The sequence below is a fragment of the Eublepharis macularius genome, chromosome 4 (assembly GCF_028583425.1).
Source record: "Eublepharis macularius isolate TG4126 chromosome 4, MPM_Emac_v1.0, whole genome shotgun sequence".
Classification (NCBI taxonomy): domain Eukaryota; kingdom Metazoa; phylum Chordata; class Lepidosauria; order Squamata; family Eublepharidae; genus Eublepharis; species Eublepharis macularius.
In genome coordinates this window covers 184,604,630-184,628,809 of record NC_072793.1, presented here as the reverse complement: position 1 = coordinate 184,628,809, position 24,180 = coordinate 184,604,630, and the positions used below count along the sequence as shown (strand labels likewise).

At 48.0% G+C, this 24,180-nt stretch overlaps 2 protein-coding genes and 1 pseudogene across 2 annotated transcripts in view; all 3 read left to right on the top strand.

Annotated features, from left to right (window-relative positions):
• LOC129328021 (zinc finger protein 208-like) overlaps window positions 1-24,180 on the top strand; it is a 255,638-nt pseudogene that overhangs the window by 168,532 nt on the left and 62,926 nt on the right.
• LOC129327020 (uncharacterized) overlaps window positions 1-24,180 on the top strand; it is a 43,414-nt gene that overhangs the window by 5,389 nt on the left and 13,845 nt on the right. The window contains exons 6-16 of the mRNA XM_054975402.1: window positions 146-274; window positions 437-625; window positions 1,653-1,826; window positions 2,129-2,288; window positions 3,478-3,614; window positions 4,447-4,692; window positions 7,363-7,653; window positions 8,366-8,513; window positions 8,997-9,108; window positions 17,375-17,504; window positions 19,257-19,461. Of these exons, the coding sequence (XP_054831377.1) occupies window positions 146-274; window positions 437-625; window positions 1,653-1,826; window positions 2,129-2,288; window positions 3,478-3,614; window positions 4,447-4,692; window positions 7,363-7,653; window positions 8,366-8,513; window positions 8,997-9,108; window positions 17,375-17,504; window positions 19,257-19,461 (1,921 nt within the window). The remainder of the gene's footprint in view (window positions 1-145; window positions 275-436; window positions 626-1,652; window positions 1,827-2,128; window positions 2,289-3,477; window positions 3,615-4,446; window positions 4,693-7,362; window positions 7,654-8,365; window positions 8,514-8,996; window positions 9,109-17,374; window positions 17,505-19,256; window positions 19,462-24,180) is intronic.
• On the top strand, window positions 7,434-19,800 carry PSMB8 (proteasome 20S subunit beta 8). The gene is made up of 6 exons (XM_054975277.1): window positions 7,434-7,653; window positions 8,366-8,513; window positions 8,997-9,108; window positions 17,375-17,504; window positions 19,257-19,461; window positions 19,605-19,800. The coding sequence occupies exons 1-6, from the start codon at window positions 7,501-7,503 to the stop codon at window positions 19,691-19,693; spliced, it is 837 nt and encodes a 278-aa protein (XP_054831252.1). The 5' UTR covers window positions 7,434-7,500; the 3' UTR covers window positions 19,694-19,800.

The following is a 24,180-nucleotide window of genomic DNA, read 5'->3' as shown; positions in this document are numbered from 1 at the left end:
GGGAGCAGGAATTGGGAGACCCGTCTCCTCTTCCAGGGGAGCGGGCCTTGTCAGACAGAGGGAGGGCTGGGAGGTCGCAGGATTTCAAGGGGAAGTGGAACGGAGGTTCTCTCATAATAACCCTCTTCTCTTCCTTCCCCTCCAGATCTCAGGACTGGCTCTCAAAGTGGGGATTCTGTACTATGGGGGCCACCTGGTCACGCTGGGGGGGGTGACCAGCGGAGATCTGGTGACCTTCGTCCTCTATGAGATGGAGTTCTCTACAGTGGTGCGGGTGAGTCAGGGGCTGGTGAGGGGCAGACAGGAAGACAATGCAATCGGGGTCCCCTCTCCACTGTCCCTGGGTTAGATGTGGGGGGCGGATGGAGGGGGAAGATTGTGCATGGTCCTTCTTGGCTCTTACCCCCTCCCTCTTGGTTTACTTCTCTCCCCACAGGTCCTCCTCTCTGCTTACCCAAATGTTCAAAAAGCCATTGGATCATCTGAAAAGGTTTTCGAATACATGGACCGGACACCCCAGATCAGCTCCTCGGGGACACTGGCGCCCCCAGATTTACGGGGACACGTCCTCTTGCAGGACGTCTGGTTCTCCTATCCTGACCGGGATGATTCTCTGGTGTTAAAGGTTCGTGGGTGTGTCCATGCTGTGCTGTGCTGGGTGGGGGAACTGAAGCACTGGACAAGGAGGTCGAGAATGGGCTGTGAAGGGGACATTGGGCATTTCTCCTTGTCCCAAGAAGAAAAGAAACCCAGTTCATTTTGGATACCTCAGTATAAGCTGGAGATAGTATTGTCAACCTCCAGGTAGGGCCTGTAGAAATCACAGAATTATAACTTCTCCCCAAGCCACAAAAGAGCCCCGTGGCGCAGAGTGGTAAGCAGCAGTACTGCAGCCCAAGCTCTGCTCACGACCTGAGTTCGATCCTGGCGGAAGCCGGGTTCAAATAGCTGGCTCAAGGCTGACTCAGCCCTCCATCCTTCCGAGGTCGGTAAAATGAGTACCCAGTTTCCTGGGGGTAAAGTGTAGATGACTGGGGAAGACAATGGCAAACCACCCCGTAACAAAAAGTCTGCCAAGAAAATGTCGTGATGCGACATCCTCCATGGGTCAGTAATGACTCGGGGCTTGCACAGGGTACTCGGGGCTTGCACACGGGACTACCTTTACCTTTTACCAGACCACAGAAATCAGTTCCCTTGGAGAAAATGGCTGCTTTTGAGGGTGGATGCTATGGCATCATAACCTGCTGAGGTCTCTTCCCTTCCTAGGGTTTATCCCATAATCTCCAGGATTATCCCAACACAGAGTTGGCAACCCTAGCCAGAGAGCAAGGTTTGCATCCAAGATGGTCACATTTTGGTTTCCCATAGAAGTCTGGGTTTTAAGCCATCATTTCATGTTAATGGCAGCAGCTTTGTATCTTCTTGCTTTAACACACCCTGTCCCAAGGCAGAAGTTGAAATAAGTACGGAAACGATATGACCTGATGGCTTGCCTTGGCTTCAGCAGACTCCGGTAGCCTTGGAGGAGGGGTGCGAGGGGCCGAACCACAACTGGGCCTCTCCCCTTGATACAACATGTCCTCCTCTTGGAGGAGGTGAGAGGCGTCCTCCTTAAATCCAAACCCTCCTCTGCTCTCCCTTCCCCACAGGGGGTGACCCTGGAGCTGCGCCCCGGCACGGTGACTGCGCTGGTCGGCCCTTCAGGGTCCGGGAAGAGCACCGTGGTGGCCTTGTTGGTGCGGTTCTATGATCCGGAGCGTGGGCGGGTGATGCTGGATGGGAAAGACCTGCAGGAATACGAGCATCACTTTTTGCATCGCAAGGTATGGGCCACATTCCTCCTAATTCAGGGATGGTGCCGCAGGTCTGGTGGTATGAAAGGACCTCCTCTTTGATCCATCTTTGGCAGCCCATAATCTCAGTCTGGCTCCTCCACCTTGTAAAGCCTCCATTTAACTCTTTCGAGAATCTCTTTCTCCCTCCCGCAATGTGCGTGGATGCAGCACAGGGGAATACTTGCTGCAATGGCTTGCCTCACTGGTGCGCCTGCATCCACGCACAGTCGGGTTCTTTGGGGTTTGACCAAGCCATGGAGACCCACTGTAACCTTCTTCCTGCCCTGCAGGTGGCGCTGGTGAGCCAGAACCCGGTCCTGTTTGCTCGGCCTCTGCACGGGAACATCGCCTACGGACTGGGGGAACAGAGTCGGGAGGAGGTGAAGCAGGCAGCCCAGCGAGCCGGGGCACACCAGTTCATCGACAAGCTGAGCCGCGGTTATGACACAGGTAGGGGTGCCCCCCGAATCGTCCCTCTTGTGCTGCAGGTCTGTGGCCCCACCAGTAACAATTCTCCAGCTCAGCAATCCCCGTTCCATCAGTCTCCAATGTGCACCTAAATTGGACTCTTCCTTCTGCACGAATTCTGGCGAAACTCCACAGCAAGAGAGGAGGCTGAAGTTGGCCACAGTCTCCGACAGGAACCAAAAGGTTGAACAACAACAAAAATTAAAATAAGATACAACTATTTATTACACGGTGTACAAAATTTAAGAATGAAATATGAAATATATGGGATTGTGTGGATAAAAACAACACTGACTTTCTTCACTGCTTTCTTCACTGCTCTAAAAGAGCAATATATGTGCAATTGTGTTGTTTTTCAGATCTTAAAACAACTTTGTAGATCCTTGAAAAGCTCATAGGCCCTCGGCACTGTCCCTGTAGCATCTAATGAGAGCCATTGTGGGGTAGTGGCTAGAATGATGGACGAAGATTTGAGTGTCTTGGGTTCAATACCCGACTCTGTCGTGGAAGCTTGAAGTGACACACAGTCTTAGCCTCACCTACCTCCTAGGGTTGTTGTGAGAAGAGAATGATGGAAGCTACTTTGGAGAGAAAGGCAGGGTATAAATGATGTAAAATAAAATAAAATATAATGATAAAGTAGTCCTGACCGTATGTGGTTTTCCCTTCCTTCATGTTATCCTAACAGCAGCCCTGTGTGGTAGGCCAAGAAGGGGCGATGGGCATAAGGTCACCCAGTGAACTTAGCCAAGTGGGTGTTTAGACCCCAGCTCTAGTCCAGCACTCTAACCACACACAATGGTCAAGAATGTGGGGCAGGATTATCACAATGGAGAGATAAATAGGCGCTTAGATGTTGCTTATAAAAGACTGTGTCAATTTCCTGTATTTAAATAGGCAAACTACATGCTTGCAACCCCAAATGATATCTTATGTCAAATCTCCAGAAATAAGTCTGGAACAGGGGGATGTGGGGAGAGAGAGGGATGCCCACCTTGCTCCATTTGGGGGCATGGATGGGATGCCGAAGAGGGCACTGGGAGACCAGAATAGGGCCACTGAGTGGGGAAGGGCCTGAGCTAGTTCTAGAGTGAAACCACGAGATCGAATCTTGCCTGGAGAGTAAAACGGCGCTGGAGGAAGGAGTCTGAATTTGTTTCTTTTTGTGCAGATGCTGGGGAAACAGGAGGACAGATCTCAGGGGGGCAGAGGCAGGGGGTCGCCATTGCCCGGGCCCTGATCCGAGACCCCCGAGTGCTGATCCTGGATGATGCCACCAGCGCTCTTGACACAGAGAGTCAGCAGCAGGTGAGTGAATTGGCCTGGGGGGGGGGAGGAGAGAGAGCGGACATTGCAGGGAGGGAAAGGCCTGGACTGGAATAGCCAGGAACTAATGTTTTTGCTGAGTTTCTGTTGATTTGCTGCGTTTTAATTTTATTCCACTCTCCCTCCAAGGAATTCAAAGTGGTTTACGTGGTTCTCCTCTTCCTATTCTGTTCTCAAAACCACCCCAGTAGGATGAGAATGACAGACACAAGATCACCCAGTGAGAGCCACAGCTCAGTGAGAATTTGAACTTGGGTTTCTGTGGTCACAGCCCCGTTACTTAACCACTACACTACACTGCCTCCCTTCCAACAGGTTAATGGCACAGGAGCCCCCCGCCAGGAGGAAGCCTACAGCCCAGTGTATAGTCTGTGACGTGGCTCACTTGCTTGAGCTCTCTGTTGGAGCAATTTAGCAGGTTGCAGTTGGAAAGGACAGAAGTTGCTGTTGGTGTGGCCAGAGAATGGAAGGTTCTACATCACAAGGCAGGGTTGGACTAGGGATTTCTCCCCTTTCCAGCCAGTGGGGGGTAGTGGTAGTGTTGGACTAGAATCTGGGAGACTCAGGTTCGAATCCCCCCATTCTGCAATGGAAGGTTGCTGGCTGACGTTGGGCCAATCTTCTCAGCCTAACCTGCTTTGTTGTGAAGATAAAATAGAGGGAAGCTGCTTTGAGTCACCTGTTGGAAAGAAAGGAGGGGCATAAATGAAGTAAATAGAATATTTATTTATTCATTTAATTAACTGATCTCTGGGAGAAGGCAGGCTGTGTGTTGAGTGGGGTTCACTGAAACCATTTCTTTTTTCTTCTTTAGGTGGAGAAGGAAATCTACGAGGGGGCGGCTCGTGCCAGGCGCTCTGTGCTGCTGGTCTCCCACCGCCTCCACGCCGTGGAACGGGCTGACCACATCGTAGTGATGGAAGAGGGGCAGATCCGAGAGGAAGGGACCCACCTGCAACTCATGAGGAAGAGGGGCGCCTACTGGCAGCTGGTACAGACTCAGCAAAACGGGGCGGAGGGGCAGCGGCAGGCGCCTGGCGAGTGGGCGTCCGTGGCCGAGGCCCTGTCCCCTTCTCTGTAGAGGCGGCTGATTCTCCCACTGGACACTTCCTGACTGCAAAGCTGTTCCTCTCCCACACTCCTCTACGGATGGGAAGAAGGCTTCCCTGAGGAATGCAAAACCAGAATTATTTATTCGTTTCTGGAGGGAAAGAGGAGGGGGGAGTCCTGACCACTTCCTCCCCAGACGGATTTCACGAAGCAATTGGACCAGATCTGCAGTTTCTTTTGATGTACTCTCATGAAGAAACGCAACGTCCAGTTTCACAATTGCTCTTTAAATAGCTTTTTTTTTTTTTTTAGCTAAGGTGTCCCTTGTGGTCCAGGGTGGGGGACACCGTCACAGCTATGAACTCTTGTAAATCTGTTGTGGATATGAGGAAAAGGAAGATGGGGGTGGACCTTCTCAAGATTTTGTGTGTTGGAAGACTACACACACACACACACACACACACCTTCTTGCAAGGAAGAACTTGCTTTAGAGTTTGGATAAAATGGGAGAGCTGTTTTTGTAGGCTGTGACTTGCATGGTCCGGGTAGCCTGATCTCATCAGACCCTGGAAGCTAAGTAGGGTCAGCCCTGGTTAGTATTTGGATGGGAGACCTCCAAGGAAGACCCGGGAGGCTACCAGAGGCAGTAGCAATTCACCCCAGAACTTCTCATGCCTTGAGAAACACACACATTTTCTTAAGCACCTGTGTAAATAAAAGGACTTGGTATTTGAGATTTTCTGTCTCTTTCATTCTTTGTTCCGTGTACCCGCCCCCCTTTGCCCTTCTGCCAATGACAGTCCCTTCTCAGGATTTCTGTCAGTCTGCACACAAACTGAAGTCTCAGTAGGTATAATGCCATAGTGTCTACCCTCCAAAGCAGCCATTTTCTCTAGGTGAACTGATCTCCGTAGCCTGGAGATCAGTTGTAATTCCAGGAGATCACATCTGGAGATTTCCCTTTCAAAACGGTTCGTTGGCAGGAGACCTGTTTTGGGGTGGAATGGAGGGAGTTGGCAACCCTCGAGGTAGGGATTTTACTCTGGAAAGTTGGATGGGGCTGAACTGAAAGGAAGAAAAATGCACGGCGGGGGGAGGCAGAGAATTGGGCTGGCCAAAGGAAGGAAGGGGAGGCGATGGCAAGGACTGGCCCCTCCCGCGCTTTTGCATTCTGAGGGCAGGAAGCGGCCTTTGCCATTTTTCAGGCGGTGTGCAGCGCCCCGCACTGAGCCCGGGCTGTGGAAAGATGCGCTCTCTGCTAGCCAATGGCTCAGGAGGACGTGAACGCATCGTCAGTTGCTAGGGAGAATCGGAGGCGGCAGGCTCGACATGCCCGGGAATCCCCCTTGCCAACGCATCGCTTGCGGCTGGCGCCCCCTGGTGTTGGAGAGGAGCAACCCGGGGCTCCAAGACACATTCAAACCTTTACATTTTTTATTTATTGTGCGCACTCTGGGTAAAGCGGGGCCTTCCCCTTGGCAGAGGAGACCCTGACCTTTTAAGACCCGCACTTGTTAGGGGTGTGTCCCATGCTGCACTCAGCAGGCCTTACTTCTGAGTAAAGATGCTGAGGAGCAGGTTGGACGCAAAGGAGCGTGCCACAGCCATTCCAGAGGGGCTGGCGCATCTCCTTGCCATGAACAGCTTCCCGGGTTGAATTTCCCACTCCCTGGTAGCTCGGCAGCTCTCCTTGTGGGGCTCAGCTGGCATATAGGGCTATAGCCAGGCACCGCCCCCCCCAAGCCCCTTTTCAGTGTCGTTTTCGCAGTTTCCATTTAAATACTGCAAAGTTCTTTTTAAGAAATCCGTCTTTCCTATAATGGCTGTGAGCAGAGTGAATGTACAGCTTGGGGAAGTGGTTAAAACAGTGTAGGGCGAGTCGTGGGTTCGAATCCTCATTCCGCCATGGAGGCTCACAGAGATTCTTGGGCCACCCACTCTCCCTCCAGGTAGCCTACCTCACAGGGCTATCACGAATGGGTCGACTGTGGAAAGAGCTTTGTTCAGAGTTCACGCCTTAGTGTCCAGGGACAAATCCACAGGAAACTTATATTCTAACAAAAATGGTCTCATTTCACATCAAAGAATCACACAGGAGAGAAAACACACACGGGCTTTTGAGGGGCTGTGAAGAGCAGGCGTCTTCTGAGGCGGAAGAGGGAAACGTGTTATATGTCTTTTAAGCTGGAAATTTTTAAAATCCTTTTGTAAGCCGCCTGAAACTATGCGGAAAGACGGGGTATAAATGCTGTAATAAACAAAATAAAACAATGCAGAGAGGAGGAAGGACGTTTGGAAGCCACTTTTTGGCCCCCACTGGCGAGAAAGCGGGATATAAATATCCAATGTGTAAAGGTCAACGGGGGGCTGGGCCACCTTTGCGGGGGGCGTGAATCTTCCCCGTCTTGGACCCCCCTGTTGTAGCCCCCCACCCCAGACGGTGCGGAAGGCTGGCTCGATCCACCAGGGCGCTCGCGGAACCTCTGCCAGACCGGTCCAGCCGTGGAGCTACCAACCCGCCCCGGAGCCATCCTGAAAGGTTCCCCCAGCCCGACCCTTCCTGCACCCCCCCCCCCCACTCCCAGTTCTCCGCCTGGCTGCAGCCCAGTCCGCATCCCCTCCCCAGTTCCCAGCGCTCCCCTCGCCGGCTGCTGCCCTCCCCTTCTCTTTTTCCTCCCAGCCCCGGGGAGGGGAGTCTCCCGGGCGCCTTCCCGCCCTGCTTGCCTCCCTCTCCACGGGGCGCGGGGCGGGAAGGCGAGGCCGGGCTGCCGCGGCTGCTTTCGCTTTCGGTGCGCCTGGAAGAGACGGGGTGGCGGCGATGGCGCTGCAGGACGTGTGCGGGCTGTCGGGCGGCCCGGCCGGGGAGTGGGGCTGCAGCGCGCCCGGGGCTGCTTGGGCGGCGTCGGGCGGCGTCGGGCATTACGCCTTCGGGGCGCGGAAGGCCCGCATCGCCGTGCCCCGCGGCAGGCAGGTGAGTCGTCCCGAGGGGAGGAGACGAGCCGGGCCCAGATCTCCCCCCCCCCCCCCCGCACACGCATCAGGGCTGGTTGGAGGAGCTTGCGAAAGACTCGATCTGAAGAGCGCCTCTGAGCACGTGCAGAGTGTCTTTCCCAGACGCTTCCCGGGAAGAAGGCCTGTCTCTGGCCAACTGGATTGCGCTCCAGTACCCTTCTTTTCGCAGGGTTGCCAGCTCCGGGTTGGGGATTTCCTGGAGATCTGGGGGGGTGGAGCATGAATAGGGCAGGATTTAGGCGGGGAAGGAGCTCAGCAGGGCATAAGGCCGCAGAGTCCGCCCTCCAAAGCAGCCGTGTCCTCCAGGGGGACTGATCTCGACGGCCTGGAGATCAGCTGTAATTCCGGGCTATGTCTAGCTGCCACCAGGAGGCTGGCAACCCAAGCCACCCTTAAGCTTTTTTCGGGGGCAAGCCCGGGGAAGTGAAGACAGTCACTGCCTCAGAGCATGTGCAGAGAGCTTTTCCTTTCAGCACTTCTCGGAGCAATAGAGAGGAACTTTGGGATGACCAGGGGGAGCCCCACACTGCCCCCTCTGGCCTGGTGCCAGATTGGCAGACAGGAGAGGGGTGAAGATGGCAGTGCCAAGAGGCACTGCGGGGGCTGGCCATTATCTCGGATGAGGCTATTCAATGCCTTTCCTGCTGGCTTCTGCCCTCTCCCCTCCCCAGCCATCTGAGTTCTTGCAGACCCACTGCAATGGCAGTGAAGACGGGCACCGGATCGAGCTTGCGCATGGCACCACCACCCTAGCATTTACTTTCCAGCATGGGGTCATTGTGGCCACGGACTCCCGGGCATCGGCTGGCAAATATATCTGTGAGTATTTCCACCCTCTTATCCCTTGCAGCTCTTGGAGGCACTGGCAAAGATCACTTCTATTAGAGTGTTTGCTTTGGGTCGTTGCGCAACAGGCAACCTTCAGATGTGTTGCTGTGAAAAGTTGCACAAGTTTGCAGGTTTTTGGAGCCCTCCAGAAACCTGCTGGACCTGTTTGGCCTGAGGCAACAGGGAGACAAACACAGCAAAGCAGCGTTCAAAATTCTTAAAAACTCTTCCTTGTCAAACTTGTAGCAATCTTGCATTTATTGTTGTTGTCATTATTTAATACATTGATAATATAAAAAGTATTCTTTTTTGGGTTATTTGGGATTTGCATGTAAGCCACCTAAAGAGCCAAATTTTCCCTCCTAAAATCCTTATAAAGACGGGGCTCAGGGATGGCTTGATGCCATGTCCTATCTACTAGGTTTTGAATCACCCTTCCTTGCTTCCCCTGTCTCTCTACTCCATTCCTGGCAGCCACTCTGCTTTTTAACAAGGTGATTGAGATCAATCCTTACCTCCTGGGCACCATGTCTGGAAGTGCCGCGGACTGCCAGTACTGGGAGCGGCTCCTTGCCAAACACTGCAGGTGGGTACCCAGAGGTGGGCATGGGGGAGGGGGAGGCTGGGCGAGGTCCCTCTCTTGAGGGCTGGGGAGGTTCAAAGGAATTCATTTTATTTATTTGTGCAAAATTTTTACTCTGCCTTTCTGTCCTCCTAAGGGCCACCAAGGTTGCTAACAAATTAAAACATACACAATAAAATCTCATCTTAAAAACAATTAAAAACAGAGCTAAAATACACATACAAAATTATAAAATAATAACATTTAATAATAACATTCGATTTATATACCGCCCTTCAGGATGACTTAACACCCACTCAGAGCGGTTTACAAAGTATTTTATTATTATCCCCACAATAAACACCCGATGAGGTGAGTGTGGCTGAGAGAGCTCTGAGAGTGCTGTGATTGACCCAAGTTCACCCAGTTGGTTTCAAGTGGAGAAGTGGGGAATCAAATTCAGTTCTCCAGATTAGAGTCCTGCGCTCTTAACCACTACACCAAACTGGCTCTCCACACCAAACTGGCTCTCAACAGTTAAAAAATTTGGGGAAAGGATCACTGAGGTTTTGCAAAGCAAAACCAAAAGTCTTCACCCGCTGGTGGAAGATGGCAACAAAAAGGGGACACAAGTGACTCTTCCTGGGGAGAGAGCTCCAGAGTTTTGGTGCCACAACGGAGAAGGCCCTGGCCTGGGTTGCCCCCTGCCTAATTTTGGAAGATGGGGGCTCCCAAAGCAGAGCCTCCAAAGATGACCGCTGTGGTCGGGTATGTTTATAAGGGAGTAAGCGGTGCTTTAGGTAAGCTTTGAGGAAGGATTGCATTTCAAACCACGTTGCATGTTTGTGAAAGCCCTGCTGGATCTATGAGAAGAAATTAGGCTGGGAGGGATCTACAGCAATACTCCTGGTACTGATCATGCGGGAAGAGGGGGCAGTGAGAAGAGAAGCACTCTAGAGGGAGAATGAACCTCACTCATTCATCCAGGTGCAAATACGAAGCCCCCTACAATCAGTCCAGCTTGAAGGGGTTTTCTTTGGCTCTAGGAGCCATTCCAATAATTCAGCAGCCAGAGTAATTTGTCAATTTTCAGAATGTCACATTTTAATGACCAAGTTTTCTATTTATTCCTACGACAAAACTTACTCCCAAGCTCTTCATAGATCTCATAATTGTATTCAAGTTATTACAAAAATGTTCTAGTATATAAAAAAAAAATATGGGGGTAACCCCGGTTTTACCTTCACAACAACAAGAAGCTAACTTCTAATGCTAGACTCAATTTTTCGTAATTCCATTTGCTTTAAAAAAAACCCACCATTTAATTGCTATGGGAGCCAATATAGAAAGCCACTGGTTATGAAATGAATTCTTTTTTTTTTTTTGAAAAATTTTTTATTGGGTTAGAATCCATTATTTTTACATTTACATTCAATTTTCCCCAATTTTTTCATCTCTAACCCCCTCCCTTTCCCCCCCTTTTTGTTGACTTCCAACAGCTTTCCAACCCTTTGTCCCCTTTCCCTTACTTTTATTAGCTTCCTCTATCTAAAACAAATATATATTCTCCGTTATTCTAAGCAGTACATCCTTAACTATTTTTAACATTGTATGCCCAAACTGTAAGTCTTTGTTTCCATCTTAGATAAACAATTTATCCCATTTTTCAATTTCAAATATTTCTATATATCATAAACCATATAGATCATACATTCATTTATATCAAACAATTTGACTTATTCTCTATATATTACTCATTCTATCTTTTTGTAATAATTCTATATATCTCTCATCACGTAGTCAATCAATTTAACTCATCTATATCTTCAGACATTCAGTTTGGTACAAAACTTACCAAAAAGAAAGAAAATATTGTTAGTTAATCAATCCTTATATTTAATCCTTATAGTTAATTATTTTCTATCTATGTTCTGTTTGTTAACCTGTATATATCTATATATATATATCAATCTATTAATCTGACTGCTTATTAATTCACATTTATCTCTTCTCCCCCCGGTAAAGTCTCCCCCCTCTACTTCAGTGCTTCAGTAGTTCTCAAACTGCCACAGTTTTCCTCCCACCTCCCATTTCTTCTCCAGGTGTTGTTTCAGCTTCTCCCAGTCTGTGTTGAACTGCCCTGAGTCCAGATCTCTCAGTTTTCTTGTCATCTTATCCATTTCAGCCATATACAGCAATTTGTAAATCCAATCCTCAACAGTTGGCACTTCTTGTACTTTCCATTTTTGCGCATACAAAAGTCTAGCTGCTGCTGTCATATAAAATATCAACGTCCTGTATTGGGCTGGAATTCCCTCCATTCCCAAGTTCAGTAGCAGGAGTTCTGGGTTCTTATTAATTTGAAATTGTAAAATTTCACTCATTTCTCTTATTATTTCCCCCCAGTACTGCCTAGCTACCTCACACGACCACCACATATGATAGAGGGAGCCCTCATGCTTCTTACATTTCCAGCATTTATTAGAAGTATTCGAATTCCCTAGCGCAATTTTCTTTGGTGTCATGTACCAACGATAGATCATTTTGTAGATGTTCTCTTTGATGTTAGTACATGTCGTTGTCTTCATTGTAGTTTTCCACAAGTATTCCCATGCCTCCATTGTTATTTCTTTATTAAAGTTTATAGCCCATTTCACCATTTGTGTTTTAACTATCTCATCCTCGGTATACCACTTCAGCAGTACTTGGTATACCTTGGATATTCTTTTCTTATCTTCTTTAAGAAGGGTCTGCTCTAGTTCCGAGTTCTCTATTCGTATACCTCCCTTTACAGAGTCCGAATTATATAAGTCTCTGATCTGTCTATACTGGAACCAGTCGTAGTTAGGTGATAGTTCCTCTTGTGTCTTTATTCTGAGTTTGGATGCTTCAGTTTTAGTTATTTCTTTGTACGTTAAACATTGTTGTTCATTATCAACAGCTCTCGGGTCTATCACCTCATACGGAACCACCCACAAGGGGGTTCCTTCTTGTAGATAAATTCTGTACTTCTTCCAGATTGTGTATAGACTTCTCCGTACAAAGTGATGCAGGAACATCGAGTTGAAGTTGACCTTTACTTTGTCATGCCATAAATATGCATGCCATCCAAATATTTTTTTATATCCCTCTAGGGCTAGTAGTTTCTTGTTCTTTATTGTCATCCATTCTTTCAACCAAACTAGGCAGATTGCATCATGATAAAGTCTCAGATTGGGCAGTTGCATTCCGCCTCTTTCCTTTGCATCTTGTAAAACTTTCACTTTCACTCGAGGCTTCTTGCCTGCCCAAACAAAATCTGATATTTTCCTCTGCCATTTTTCAAATTGTTTAGAGTCTCTGATGATTGGTATTGTCTGTAGCAAAAACATTACTCTTGGTAACACATTCATCTTAACTGCTGCAATCCTACCCAACCATGACAAATTCAGTCTATTCCATTTAATCAAGTCTCTCTCTATCTGAGTCCATAGTTTTTCATAATTGTTTTTGAATAGATCTATGTTCTTTGCAGTTAATTCGACTCCCAAATATTTCACTTTACTTGTTACTTCACAGTCCGTTGTTTCCGTTAATAATTGTTGTTTCTGCTTAGTCATATTTTTACATAATATCTTTGACTTCTTTTTGTTAATATAAAAACCTGCCAAGTCTCCAAACTCCTTGATCTTATCTATCACTCTTGGCATGTTCTCCAATGGGTCCTCTACAATTAACATTATGTCATCCGCAAATGCTCTGACCTTATATGAATAGTCCTTTATTTTTATTCCACGAATTTCCTCATCTTGACGTATTTGTATCATCAGAATCTCCAATACTAAAATGAACAACAATGGAGATAACGGGCAACCTTGTCTTGTTCCTTTACTTATCGTCAATTTCTTGGTCAATTCATCATTCACCACGATTGCTGCAGTCTGGTCTCTGTAAATTTCCTTAATTGCTCTGATGAATCTTTCTCCCAATTGTAGCTTTTCCATAGTGGCAAACATAAAGTCCCAGTTTAAATTGTCAAACGCTTTTTCAGCGTCTACAAAGAAGAAACCAACCTCTTTGTCACAACGCTTGTCATAATATTCAATAGCATTGATCACTGTCCTTAAGTTGTCTCTTATTTGTCTGTCTGGCAAAAAGCCTGCTTGTTCCTCCTCTATGACTTCCGAGAGCCACCCCTTCAATCTCTCCGCCAATATCTTCGCAAAAATTTTATAGTCATTATTGAGTAGCGATATGGGTCTATAATTTTTCACGTTAGTCAGGTCTTGGCCCTCTTTTGGGATCAATGATATGTTCGCTTCACTCCAAGTGTCTGGAATCCTTTGATCCCTTAAAACCCCATTCATCACCTCTTTTAGGAATGGTGCCAGTTCATTAGCCATTGTCTTATAGAATTTAGCCGTAAGTCCATCTGGCCCTGGCGCCTTTCCTAGATTTGCCGATTGTATTGCCTTACTTATTTCCTCGTCAGTTACTTCACTGTTCAACTTATTTCTCCAAGCTTCCGAGATTTCTGGAAATTTGGTTTTCTCCAAATATGACGCTATTGATTCTTTGTTTACTTCTTTTTTATTATACAACTTAGCGTAGAATTTATAGAAGGCTCTACTAATGGTAGTCTGCTCCAAATACGTTTTGTTATCTTCACAAATTTTATTTATTATTTTCTTTTCCCTTTTCTTCTTCAATTGCCATGCCAGGTACTTCCCAGGTTTATTAGCACCCTCAAACGCTTTTTGATTCAGTCTTTTAAGATTCCACTCCAATTCTTTGTTGCTCATTGCTGTTAGCTGTTCTTGAAGTATTTTAATTTCCTGATATATCTTCTTTTTCCCTGGTCTCTTTTTTAACTGTATTTCTTTGGCTTTTATTTTCTCCTCAATCTCTCGTCTTTTCTCCTCTTTCTTCTTTCTTGCTCTACCATTTAAATCCATTAGTATGCCCCTTACAACCGCCTTGTAAGCATCCCAAACTTTATTGGTTGGTACTTCTTTATTCACGTTGTATTGTATAAAAAACTTTGTCTCTCTTCTCAATATTTCCATATTCTCTCTTTCCTGTAACAAGTCCTCATTTATTCTCCATGCTTTCCTTTTTCTCCTCTTTCCAAATTTCCACATAATTGGGTTGTGATCTGAGCCTACCATCGGCATTATTTCTACCTCCTTAGTCCATAACGCTAAGTCTTTTGAGGCCCAGATCATATCAATTCTTGATAATGTAAAATGCCTTGCAGAATAGAAAGTAAACTGTCTGCTTTTAGGATATTCTCTCCTCCATACATCTTCAAGAGTCTCTTGTTGAATCAACTCAAAAAAAAGCTTTGGTAATAGTCCTCTTTTCTTTTGTGCCGTTGTAGTCTTTTTGTCTAGTTCCAAGTCTGTCACTCCATTGAAGTCTCCAGCAAGAATTATCTGGTCATATGCAAGATCGTCTAAATGCTTCCTTAAATCCTCAAAGAAGCTTTCTTTTGCACCGTTAGGTGCATAAAGTCCGACTACCAACACTCTCTTTAAATTCCAAATACATTCCACTGCTACAAATCTGGCTTCCACATCTCTCATAACAAATTTTGGCTGTAGCTCCTCTTTTATGTACAACACCACTCCTCTTTTTTTCTTGTTGGAGGCCGCTACAAATTCTTTGCCCAGTTTTCCGGATTTTAAATATTTTACATCCTGTTTTCTAATATGGGTCTCTTGCAAACAAACAATATCACATTTTTGTTTTAGTAGCCAGTGAAAAATATTTTTCCTCTTATTCGGTGAGTTTAGTCCATTTACATTCCAAGATAATACTTTACACTCCATATTCATGATCTTGTTGGTAAGTCTTTTTCATTGTCCTTAATAAATCGCTCCATCTCTCGCTCAGATCTGATACGTTTTTTGGCCCCTCCAAACTCAAAGGACACTCCTTCCGGTAACTCCCATCTGTACCTGATTTTCATGTCCTTCAAAATCTGAATTAGCACTTTATATTTTTTCCGGTCCAATAACACTGATCTGGGCAGTTCCTTCATTATAATGATCGTCTTGCCATCAATCTCCAATGGATCTTGAAACTGTTTTGTCACAATCCTCTCTTTCATATTTCGTGTTGTAAACTGCACAATCACATCTCTTGGTAGTTTCCTTTGGGTTGCTATTCTCGAATTCACACGGTATGCCACATCTAGGATAGCCACAACTTCCTCCTCCTCCTTCCCCAGGTATTCAGCCAACACCTCAGTCATCTGTTCTTGCGCTGACTTTCCTTCCACTTCTGGCAAGCCACGAAAACGTAGCTGCTTCTCCATATGTTTAGTTTCTGCAACTGACATTCTCCCCTTCACCAATCTCATCTCTGTTTGTTGCGTGTCTGCTAAATTCTCCATCGCGTCTTCTACTGTTTTAACTCTCTGCTGCGTTCCTTGTAATTCACTTCGTATTGTTTCCATACCTTTTTTCACTTCTGACAGCTCCGATTTTACTGTCTGCGTAACCTCTTTAACCTCTTTTATCAGCTCCAATTTCGTGTCCTTAAGTTCTTTAATCATATCTAAAAGTTTTTTGTCCAGGTTTTTATCCAGGTTTTCTATTGCCGATTGCCACTCTTTTTTTGACATCGTGGGGCTTGCTTTAGCTCGCTCCCACGAATCCGCTCTCTTCCTTAACTCCGTGGCGTAAAATTTAACGTTTTTCTGTTTTAAATGTCCCGGTCTTCTTGCAAAAATTAAATTTTAAAGAGTCCAAAATGTCGGGCGTCTTTTCTCTATGGTTTCTCTATGATTTTGTAATCCAAGATGGCCTACTTCCTTTTCCGCTGAAGCCGCGACCCTTCCCCTTTCAAAAATGGCGATTCCCTACTTCCTGCCCTCCAGCAAGGGCCGCTTCTCTCCAGCCGCTCTATTGTTATTACGCACTTCCTGTCTCCCGTCTTCCCACAGCAGATCTCGCGATGGTGTCTTTTTCTCACAGCTCCAAAGCCACAGGTATTCAAAACAATAGTCCGATTTCTTTAATAACTTCTTTAAACTTAGTCTCTTTTCAAATACAATTCCTGCCGAGTCTTCCCCTCCTTTTCGCTAGTCTGTTGCAGTTTAAAAATCTACTTTTTTTCCTCTCTGTTTTTATCAATCTGTCCCGTATCAGAAGATAATGATCTTTACCTTCTCTTCACTTTTCTCGGGGTTGTAATCGCTGTTTCGATTTTAAGTTCTCCTCTCAGCTTCTTCCCCCAATCGAAGCTTGGGTATGTAGGTCTTGTGCCAGCCGAATTGGCCCCAAAACTGCCGCAGAGATTATAGCCGACCCGTCGCAAGGTGGGACCTCAAGGATCGGGAGGGGACCCGTTGTGTAGAGCCCCCCCTCGTCCGAGATCTAACTCACCCTAGGGTCTTGAGCGTTCTTTGCCTGCTCCCCGCCTGAGAGCAGTCGGCCGCGGGCTATTTTCACCCCACCGGCCGGTTAAAACGGCAGTCCGGTCAGCTCCGCAAGTGGAGCTGCGTTAGACCTCCATGAATCCCAAACCGGAAGTCGGTTATGAAATGAATTCATTGGCTGGTTATGAAGTGAATTCTTCCATTCATGGCTGAGAAGGGATTCGAACTTGAATCAACCAGATCCCAGTTTGACACTCCAACCACTACACTACACTGCCTCTTGTTAGCTTTGTTTACACATCAAGCCTCTGTTAAAGAAACTGGGCATTCCCCCCCCCAGGTTGTTGGCATCTGTCCTGCTCAGCCTAGAGGTTCCTGCATCGTTGAAGTGATTTTTTTCTTGACTTACCAGTGCTGAAAGCAAGCAAATTGCCTGATCCAGCACAGTCCAGCTGGAAGAGGGGAGTGAAATGGTGGTGGGTGGGGTGAAGTTGCAACAGGAGAGAAGGGGGGGTATGTGGCTGCAATGGAGGGGGCAGATGGAGAGGCCCACAAGGTACCCTGTGCAGAACGGCACCTGAAATCGGCAGCCGATGCTCCATCCAAAGAGTCTTCCCTGTCCAGATCTGGGTCTGGTGGCACCTTAAAGGCCAACTAGATTCCCAGGATACAAGCTTTCAAGAGTCAAAGCTCCCTTCTCTGCACAACTGCCTGACCCTTTTGGACTGGGGGTTCTGCTGTCCCATTGAGTTACATACAGATTCCCCCCACCTTCAAGTATTCACGGCACAAGGATTTATCCTGGGGGGCTGAATACTTGAGGACTTGGAGGGTCTGCTTTCGGTGGGGGGACTGGTAAAGGAGCAACAGAGGCACGTTGACTTCCTGCCTTCTTTCTCTCTCTCTGCCGTCCTTTCCCGTCTACAGGCTGTATTACCTGCGCAACAAGGAACGGATCAGCGTCTCGGCTGCCTCCAAGCTGCTGGCCAACATGCTGGCAGAGTACCGGGGCATGGGGCTCTCGGTGGGCAGCATGCTGTGCGGGTGGGACAAAAAGGTATTGGCCCAATTGGGGGAGGGGGATTTGGAGGAAGTTCTCTCAATGAGGCAGAAGCACATGCGATGTTCAAAAGAGGGGTTTCAAAAAGGTGTTGGGTGCGTGAATGCTCTGGCGAGGCTGAGGGAGGCCAACCACAGGGATCTGGGGGATCTTCACTTTCGCGCCAGAGGGTGGTGAGGTTGGCATTTGCCAGAGCCTCAAGACCAACAAGGGGCTCACCAGGCTATGGGCACCCCTAGATTCCTGGGGCCAGCGCTGACCAGCCGCATGATCTGAGGCACTCTCCCACCTTCTCTTACGAGGACATTTCCATCCTTTTCTAAGCAGACATTTGATGCCTTTAATAGCTGCATGGCAGGCTGAAATCCAACAGGGGCAGCCTTTTTGCCAAGAGGAGCAGCAGATGGCAGAGATGCAGAGACAGAAGGGAAGAGCCTCTTAGCCTACATAGGAGGGCAGTTCTGCTTTGCAGGCTCGACCGAACCCCAGGAGAGTGACCCAACCCATAGGACGTCACCAGCAGGGAGGGTTGGTGCCCTGCAGAAAGGGGTTGCGGAGGAGGGAGCTGTAGGTCACTCGAGTGAGTGAGACAAGCTGCATGCTTTCAAGGAAGGAGGCAAGACCTACCAGGTCACCCCCTGTAGGACCAAGGGTGAAAATTCCTTCCTGGCTTCAGGTAAAGGAGGTGGCTAGGCCAGAAGCAAGAGCGTCTCTCATAGGGGGGTCCTTCTCAAAGGGAATCTGAGAGCCAAACTACAAGTGATGCCTGACACAGGTTGGACACTAGTCGGCTTCCCTCAAGTTTGGATGGGAAATGTAGGCATCCTGGTCTTGCAGCTGTAATGGAGAGCCAAGCTGTAAAACCAGGACGCCTGCATTTCCCATCAAAACTTGAGGGAAGCTGACAAGTGTCCAACCTGTGTCAGGCGTCACTTGTAGCTTGGCTCTGAGGGGAGGGATGATTTTCATCTCTGCTTTCAAGACCATGGTGCTGTTCTAGTGAGAGCCTGTTTTAGTTCTGCACATTTTACTGGTAGAAAGGAGAGGTACGTTCCTTCTCTCGTTGGTGGGGTTGTCCACGGAGAGCCACATTTTGGAAGTAATAAAACAGATTACGAGTTACGATATTCCATTATCGCCTTCAATTATATTTCTAGACCAATGGAATATTCCGCAGATCCCAAAAGCTATCAGGAATCTTATAGCAATATTTTTAGTTGCAGCAAAATCAGCGATAGCTTCAGTCTGGAAACTAAAGAAAGTGCCAACTAAAGAGATGTGGCTCTCTAAGATATGGGACCATTTCATCCTGGATAAGATTAATGACAATATCCTCAATGCTAAACGCTTTCTTGCCAGGTCTAATTTCTATGACAAATGGTTCCCTTTTCTTGAATTTATAGACATGCATGATTTACATCCCAAAATAAGAATTGCTCAGACGTTGACTCAGTTTTCTGATATTTGGTAATATTATGTATGCTTTGTTTAATAACATTATTATAATGTTCATATTCTTCAAAACTTGTAAACTATTGTTGATTAGTTGTTGTGTTACAGTTGATGTTCATTGTTGATTTCTATTTGCTGTATGTTATAAAGCTTAATAAAAAAATTGGGGAAAAAAAAGAAAGGACTTCTCAGCTTTTGAGGAGAAGACCAGGGTCTAACGAGAGGGGAGCAGTGGAGCCAGAAGGGGGGGGATACCGAGGTTCAGAGTTAGAGCCCCCTCTTCCTTCTCTGCTGCAGGGCCCTGGTCTTTACTACATAGACGACAACGGGGTACGCCTGTCGGGGCCTCTCTTTTCTACGGGAAGTGGAAACTCGTATGCTTACGGCGTGCTGGACACTGGATACAGCCCTGATCTCAGCGTGGAGGAAGCCTACGACCTCGGCAGGCGGGCCATCTCTTACGCCACCCACCGTGATGCCTACTCTGGCGGGGTGGTCAACAGTAAGTTCTCCTTCCCCACTCCCAGCTCCCTCTGTGACGCCCGTCTCACTTCTATAAGTATTGTGGCAGTCCTTTGAGCATACAGTCTGTGCTGGTTTTGCACATTTTCCACTGATGATGTGCTATCTGCCTGTGCCCTGCAGTGTATCATATGAAGGAAGACGGCTGGATCCGGGTTGGACGCACCGATGTCTCCCTGCTGCTTGACCAGTACGCAGAGGCCAAGAAATGAGAGAGAACGGACCAAGAACCGTACACGTCAGGTTCTTTACGCTCAGGGCAAAGGAGAAAAGGGACTGGTGCCCCGTGATGACGGGGGCCACAATAAAGAGACCTTGAATAATAGTTTCCTTTGGGCTTTGGTTTGTTATTTTAGATGTTTGTTAGCAACTTTTGGGAGGCAGAGACAAAAATATTCAAGATGTCAGCCTCTAAAAATCTTCAGTGGTTAATATAGTTGCTATTTCACCTTCACTTGGGACTGAGTTCCTGTACAGAAACATTCTGCGTCGTTGAAATTCATGGTTATTTATATCTCCTTCCCCAGAGAAAGAGAACTTCACGTGTATATGAACCCCAGAAAAAAATTTCCTCCCATTTTTTAAATTAAGAATCCTACTATATAATTGAGTAAGCGTGTTTTAGACAACTCACGTTATACCTTGGTGCACCACCAGAGGGCTCTACTGCAGAGGGAAGCCCAGGAAAGGCACCATGTCCCTCCAGAAAACGTGCCATGCCAGAAAGGCCAGGCCAGGATCGGGAGGGGAACAGGGGACAATACCATCCCCCTTCCTTCACCCAGCTGGTATTAGGAGCAGAACAGATGGCAATACCTACTCCCCACCTTAACCCAGCTAAAATTAGGAGTGGAGAAGGTGGCAATGCCCACCCTCGCCTTAACTCAGCTGGTGTTAGGAGGGGAGTAGGTGGTAGTGCTTGTCCAATGCCTTAACCCATCTGGTATTTTGAGTGACGCAGGTGGTAATGGCCACCCCCACCTTAACCCTGCTAGTATTAGGAGTGGGGAAGGTGGCAATGTCCATCCCCTGCCTTCACCCAGGTGGTGTTAGGGGCAGAGAAGGTGGCAGTGCACACCCACTGCTGTAACTTAGCTGCTATTACAAACAGAGCAGATGGCAATGGCTACTCCTCTTCAGCCAGCTGGGATCAGGAGCAGAGCAGGTGTCAAAGCCCACCCCCCACTTCATGTGGCTAAGATCACACATGGAGCAGGTGGCAATGCCCACTCCCTCCTTCACGGGCCAGGATCTGTGATGGAGGAGGAAGGAATGCCTGCCTGCCCACCCTCCCCTTTCTAGAACCCATTGTATTTTTTCCCACAACTGGCTTTGTTGCTAGTTTTATATAAATAAAAACAAACAAAAATACTACAACACACACGGAAGAAGAAGCTTTAGAAGACGACGTTCTCATCACAACGTAGATTTTCAGTCAAAAAAAGAAAAACCACAGTTTGCCAACATGAATCGTGAATAATGTGCTGTCAAGTCACTACTGACTCACAGTGACCCCATCTGTGGTGTGTTGCCAGCTTACCTGTTTGTGCAGACATAGCCTGCTAATACAGGCTGTAGCCTTTGAACCTGTATCTATTGCAGTGACACTCAGTGGCTTGGAAGCCGCATCCGGCCCCTCTGAGGACCATTGCAGCCCCTTCCCCAAGTTCCAGGGAGGTCAGCAAGGCCCTTGACCAGCGGGACCAGTGGTTGGCAGAGGGTTCCCACCTTGAAACATTTGCTGCCCGAGGTACTGGCGGATCGATAGGTTACAAGCCTCCCCAAGCTATGAGCCTCATTCCAGAAGTGGAAGCCTTCTCCAGTGACCCCCCCCCCCACCTTTCTCTGTACTCTTATCTCAGCACTCAGGCTGCTGTTGGGAAGACAGCACCCTAGTCACAGAGGAGAGCAAGTAAAACCTCCCCTGTGGTAGATACCTTGGAAAAGAGCGGGCTGGCCACAATGAAGGGGCGATCTGTTTACTCCTAGTTCTCTATTGCTGGTTTGCCCTTCTCCAGAAGCCCTGGCCCTCTCTCTCACCCAACTTACTGGGCCTCCTGCCGAGGATTATGTTGCATTCATTTGCGTTGTGCAATCCGCCTTGGGTCTCAGTGAGAAAGGTGGACAATAAACAAAGAAACAAATAAAGGCCAAGAAGGAAGCCCTTTTGTTCACTCCAGGCACACGAGGGCTGGCTAAGGTTCGACAGTGGAGGCGAGACACCAACCCTACATACTCAAAGGCACTCTGGCAATTAAACAAGATTTCCCTTATATATTTCATATTAATAGCCACCTCTTCTATTATTGTGTTGTGTGTTTGGCAGAGTGGGGTGCGGGCCCTACAATAGCCATGTTGCTCTTTTGGTTGACGGTAGTTGTAAATGTGGCTTTCCAAGATCCGTAGATTGAGGACCACCGATCTATTGGCTATGAGAGAACTGACTTCAGAAACGAACTTTCCCTTGCTCATAACAGTGACAATGTATTATGTAATGTTTATGAACATTCCAGCTGTGGGGATGGGCCAAACTGTCAGCACGCAAAGCTTGAAGAACATAAGGACGTGTGGTTTTGTGTGGAAGGGTGCAGCAAAGAAGCGGCATGGAAAGGAAGTAGGCAGGTCTACATCCTGGCAGATGCACCCCCACTGGTCCGCTCCAGCGTAACTCTTCTTATGTCCTTACTCCATTCCATCAGTGACGGTCCCAATCCCTTCTGGGCACCCCTTCCAGTCAGTTTCAGAAATGCAAAGACTCTTTGTCACTTTCTGGCCCAATTCCAGTTGCGAGAACTTTTAGCCTTCTGCTCTCTGTTGTTTTTTTGCCCTCACCCTGGCAGCTTACTGGGACTCCTGTCGTTCCAGGTTGTAGGAACCGTGCCTTCTCCCCAGTGGCCATTAGAGACCCCCCTTCATCTCCCAGAGTCTGGGGAAAGGCTGTTCTGTCTGCATTTTGCATGACACAACATTAGGGCACTGGAGATGCAGCCAGTGCAGTGTTTGGATGTTCTTAGGAAACCCTTCTTCCTGTTTTACCCAAATCTCAACCCCCCCCAGCTGCATCCGTCATGCCCCAGCTCTGTCGCTCATCCCTCCTCTGGAGTCGAACTGCTGTGCAGTGGGACAGCTGCCCCCCGCCCCCGCCCCCCAGCGATAAGTTGCAGCTTTTGCTGCTTGAGGATGCAAAATTCTGCGTCGCTCCATTTGGAGGAAGGAATTTGCTGCTTGAAGATCCTTGTAACGTGGCTATCAGAGGGAGAACCCACTGAAGTGGATGGACAGGAGATTCAGGACGGACAAAAGGAAATGAATGATTAAGACGTGGAATTCGCAGCTGGAGGACGTGGTGACGGCCTAAGCAGGCATGGCTTTAAGAGAAGGCTGGACAGATTCCTGGAGGAGAGTCCTGCCAGTGGCTGCAGGGAATTTCCACATTCAGAGGCAGCCGACCTCCAAATGCCAGACCAGTGCCTGGAGCCGTCTGCCCTGTTGGTCCTCCAGAATAACTCGTTGGCAACTCTGTGAGAAAAAGGATGCTGGACTAGAGAGACAATGGGTCTGAGCCAGAAGCGCTACTTTTATGTGTTTAAGAATGCCGAAAAATCCCATTAACCTGCCCTCTCACTGGGATGGGAAGCCTCCCTCTTCTGGAGTCGGAAGGAAACTTTGCTTCAACTCACTTCTGGTACCTTAACAAAACCCTGACCCTTGTAGCATAGGGTGGGGGGGGGGAGAGCCAGGCTGTGATTCTCCCCCTTTTCTCCCCTCCCCATGCAGTGGGGCGCAATTGGATCTGGGGCATGAGAAAGGGACCGTTCTGTGGAAATATTTTTATGATTGGGGGCCACCACCCTGCCTATCTGCCTCCCTCCTTCATTCTTTCACCCCACCCCAAAGGCCCCTACATTTAGCTCGGAAGTGCAGCACCCCATTGATGTCTTAGGAATTCATAGAACAGAATCCTAGAGTTGGAAAGAGCCTTATAGACCATCTTATCCAACCCCCTGCCCAAGGCAGGAACAGCCTAAAGCATCCTGGACAGGTATTCCTCCAGCCGCTCCTTGAAGACTGCCAGTGAGGGGGAGCCCACCACATCCCAGGCAGCCAAGTCCACTGCTGAATTATGCTTAAAGTGAAGTTTTCCTTATGTCCAGCCACTTCCTTCCGTCCTGTAGTTTAAGTCCATTGTTTTGATTCCTGTACTCTGGGGCCAACAGGCACAGCTCCCTGCCCTCCTCCAAATGACAGCCTTTCAAATACTGCAAGAGAGCCATCATGTCCCCCCTCAACCTCCTCTTCTCCAATCTGAACATTCCCGGGTCCCTCAGTCAATTGAATTCATTGCTAAAAAGAAGGGTGCCGGGATTCAGGACAGCTGTGCCCCCTAACCCCAGACATCTGGCCTGGGGTGGTTAAGTGGCAAAGCGAAGGCTCACACGCTCAGAAGCACATGTTTCATCCTTATTATTTCTTCATGGGCCACCGTGTTGAGCTTTGGCTCTGAAAACAGGTGCTGGGGATTAGAAGTGAAGCCCCCATGCCTATTGGGTGAGGTGGAGCTGTCCAGGGGTAAAAGGGCAGGCTGCCCTCTCCGCACTCAAGCCAATCAACCATTTCTCTGCCTTAGTTCCACTTTGACTTCCTCTAAAATAGAACAACAGTGGCCTTCCTCGCAGGGGTGTTGTGAGGGTGAAGATTG

Bases quoted from the DNA above. Each gene is read 5' to 3' on its own strand.
- PSMB8 (XM_054975277.1), top strand. From the start codon at position 7,501: ATGGCGCTGCAGGACGTGTGCGGGCTGTCGGGCGGCCCGGCCGGGGAG. The intron at 9,109-17,374 runs GTGGGTACCCAG...TCCCGTCTACAG, and splicing joins CTCCTTGCCAAACACTGCAG to GCTGTATTACCTGCGCAACA. The intron at 17,505-19,256 runs GTATTGGCCCAA...TCTCTGCTGCAG, and splicing joins TGTGCGGGTGGGACAAAAAG to GGCCCTGGTCTTTACTACAT.